This window comes from Thamnophis sirtalis, unplaced genomic scaffold (genome assembly GCF_051295495.1).
Source record: "Thamnophis sirtalis isolate CommonGarterSnake01/CBP01778 unplaced genomic scaffold, rThaSir2_p1.2 scaffold_15, whole genome shotgun sequence".
NCBI classification, from domain to species: domain Eukaryota; kingdom Metazoa; phylum Chordata; class Lepidosauria; order Squamata; family Natricidae; genus Thamnophis; species Thamnophis sirtalis.
The window spans coordinates 3,300,172-3,303,098 of NW_028261395.1; the positions used below are offsets into that span (position 1 = coordinate 3,300,172).

At 48.8% G+C, this 2,927-nt stretch overlaps 1 protein-coding gene across 1 annotated transcript; it reads left to right on the forward strand.

Annotated features, from left to right (window-relative positions):
• Nucleotides 1–211: 211 nt before the first annotated feature.
• Nucleotides 212–1,534, forward strand: LOC106553987 (D(1) dopamine receptor-like). Its single transcript, XM_014072584.2, has one exon. The coding sequence runs from the start codon at nucleotides 212–214 to the stop codon at nucleotides 1,532–1,534; it is 1,323 nt and encodes a 440-aa protein (XP_013928059.2).
• Nucleotides 1,535–2,927: the final 1,393 nt, after the last annotated feature.

A 2,927-nucleotide genomic window follows, 5' to 3' on the forward strand; every position in this document is an offset into this window, starting at 1 on the left:
TGACCACTGCGCCATCACAGCTCTTAGAAGATATCCAAGTCCCTTCCAATTTTGTGGTTCTGATCCTGATCCTGATTAGAAGATGCTGGCCTTGTGGAGCTGCTAGGGAGCCCACCTTGCCCAGGTCCCCTACGAGTCCCCACCAAATTTGGGCTTGTGGAGGCACAGTTTTTTTTTCTCCAAAGGAGCCAAGAAAAGGAGACCTTCCCTGATGGAGAACACCTCCAACCATAGCTGGGAGGCCTGGGAGCCCCGGGGCCCACTCAGTGGCTTGAGGGTGTTGGCGGGATGCTTGCTGTCGCTGTTGGTGCTCAGCACCCTGGTGGGTAACAGCGTGGTGTGCCTGGCTGTCCTCCGTTTCCCCCACCTGCGGACCAGAGCCACCAACTGGTTCGTGCTCTCGCTGGCCTTGTCCGACCTTTGCGTAGGACTGCTGGTCATGCCCTGGAAAGCGGTGACGGAAGTGGCAGGTGGGGCGTGGCTCTTCGGGAGACACTTCTGCGACACCTGGGTGGCCTTCGACATCATGTGCTCCACGGCGTCCATCCTCCACCTCTGCATCATCAGCCTGGATCGCTACTGGGCCATTGCCAATCCCTTCTGCTACGAGCGGCGGATGACACAGTCCCTGGCCTTCGCGATGATCATGTTGGCTTGGGCCCTCTCCGTTCTCATTTCCTTCGTCCCTGTCCACCTCCACTGGCACAGCGCCCAGGTGACCCGCGACTTGCTTCCCTACCACTGTGACACACGTCTCAACGGTACTTACGCCATCGCCTCCTCCCTGGTCAGCTTCTACATTCCCGTCTCCGTCATGATCGGGATGTACGCGCAGATATTCCGCATTGCGAAGGCTCAGATCCGTCGCATCTCCTCCTTGGAAAGAGCCGGTGGCCTGGGTTTGGTCAAGGGGAAGGAGACGGTGTCCTCTCTGCGCAGCTCCCTGTGCAAAGAAACCAAGTTGCTCCAAACCCTGACCATCATCTTAGGAGTCTTTGTGTGCTGCTGGCTGCCGTTCTTCTTGCTCAATTGCCTGTTGCCCTTTTGTGACACGGGGACCCACGGGGACAGAGACCCCGAACAGCTGATCTGCGTCAACCCGTTCATCTTCAATTTTTTCATGTGGCTTGGCTGGGCCAACTCCACCATCAACCCAGTGATCTATGCTTTTAATGTAGACTTCCAGCGGGCGTTCAGGAGCCTCTTGGGTGGCCACCATCTCCCTTGTTGTGTTCCCAGCCCGTCCGCCACCCAGAGAGTCCATCTGAGCGGTGAGTTGACCTCCTACCCCCACCGAAAAGACGAAGATTCCCCGTTGTCGTTACCCGCGCATGCCATCGTAGCTTGGAATGAGCCACTCCGCTCCACAGCAAGTATCCGGGAAGAGCGCTACGGAAGGCTCATATCTGAGAAGGAGATGCTTCCATCCTCTCCAGGAGCTTACAGAAGCAGTTCCAACATGCCAGTTTTGCTTCCCTTTCAGTGTGAGAGTGAGCTTATTTTGGAAACGGATATTCTCCACGACGGAACTTAGAAACTGCCCGACCTCACCTCCGAGTGGTATTGCTGGCCCACGTGTGCCTAGATCTGGAAACCACATGCAAACATGTTAGAACAGAACAGTGGTGGGTTTCAAAACTTTTTGGAACCTACTCTGTGGGTGTGGTCTCCTTTGTGGGAGTGGCTTGCCGGGCATGTGACCTGGTGGGAGTGGCTTGCCAGCCATGTTTTCTTTCTTTCTTTCTCTTTCTTTCTTTCTTTCTTTCTCTCTCTCTCTCTCTCTTTCTTTCTTTCTTTCTCTTTCTTTCTTTTTTGACCTGGTGGGAGTGGCTTGCCAGCCATGTGTTTTCTTTCTTTCTCTTTCTTTCTCTTTCTTTCTCTTTCTTTCTCTTTCTTTCTCTTTCTTTCTTTCTTTCTTTCTCTTTCTTTCTTTTTTGACCTGGTGGGAGTGGCTTGCCAGCCATGTGTTTTCTTTCTTTCTCTTTCTTTCTCTTTCTTTCTTTCTTTCTTTCTTTCTTTCTTTCTTTCTTTCTTTCTTTCTTTCTTCTTTCTCTTTCTTTCTTTCTTTCTCTTTCTTTCTTTTTTGACCTGGTGGGAGTGGCTTGCCAGCAATGTGTTTTCTTTCTTTCTCTTTCTTTCTTTCTCTTTCTTTCTCTCTCTCTCTTTCTTTCTTTTTCTTTCTTTCTTTCTTTCTCTTTCTTTCTTTTTTGACCTGGTGGGAGTGGCTTGCCAGCCATGTGTTTTCTTTCTTTCTTTCTCTTTCTTTCTTTCTTTTTCTTTCTTTCTCTTTCTTTCTTTTTTCTTTCTTTCTTTCTTTCTCTTTCTCTCTCTCTTTCCTTCCTTTTGTCTCTTTGTTCCTTTTTTCTTTTTTTCTTTCATCTCTCTCTCAATCTTTTTCTTTCTTTTTTTCTTTATTTATTTCTTCCTTCCTTTCTCTTTCTCTCTCTCTCTCTGTGTCAGTCTGTCTGTCTGTCTCTGTGTGTGGGGGGGGGGGGCAGTGGTGGGTTTCAAAATTTTTTGGAACCTCTTCTGTAGGTGTGGCCTGCTTTCCGGGTCCACTGGTGGAACCTCTTCTAACCGGTTCGGTAGATTTGACGAACCGGTTCTACCGAATAGGTGCGACCTGGTAGGAACCCACCTCTGGAAGAGAAGAAGAAAATGGGAGACTGACACACTTGATATGTTCTCTTAAGGGGCTGTTTTGAGTGATTGCTCTGCAGAAGTAGGTCTCTAGAAAGTATATAGCAACGCAACAAGCTGTTGAATTTGGACTAAGTTGCTCCATGAATACAGTCAATTCTTTTCCACAGTCACCTAAATTGATGGCCATAATCATTTCTGACTTCTCTTAACTACGGCTGCTTCTGGATAACAGTTTATATATTGGTTTGAGAGGATAAACTTGTACTTTTTACAAGACGGATTTA

Coding starts and splice junctions, on each gene's coding strand:
- LOC106553987 (XM_014072584.2), top strand. CDS start 212: ATGGAGAACACCTCCAACCATAGCTGGGAGGCCTGGGAGCCCCGGGGC.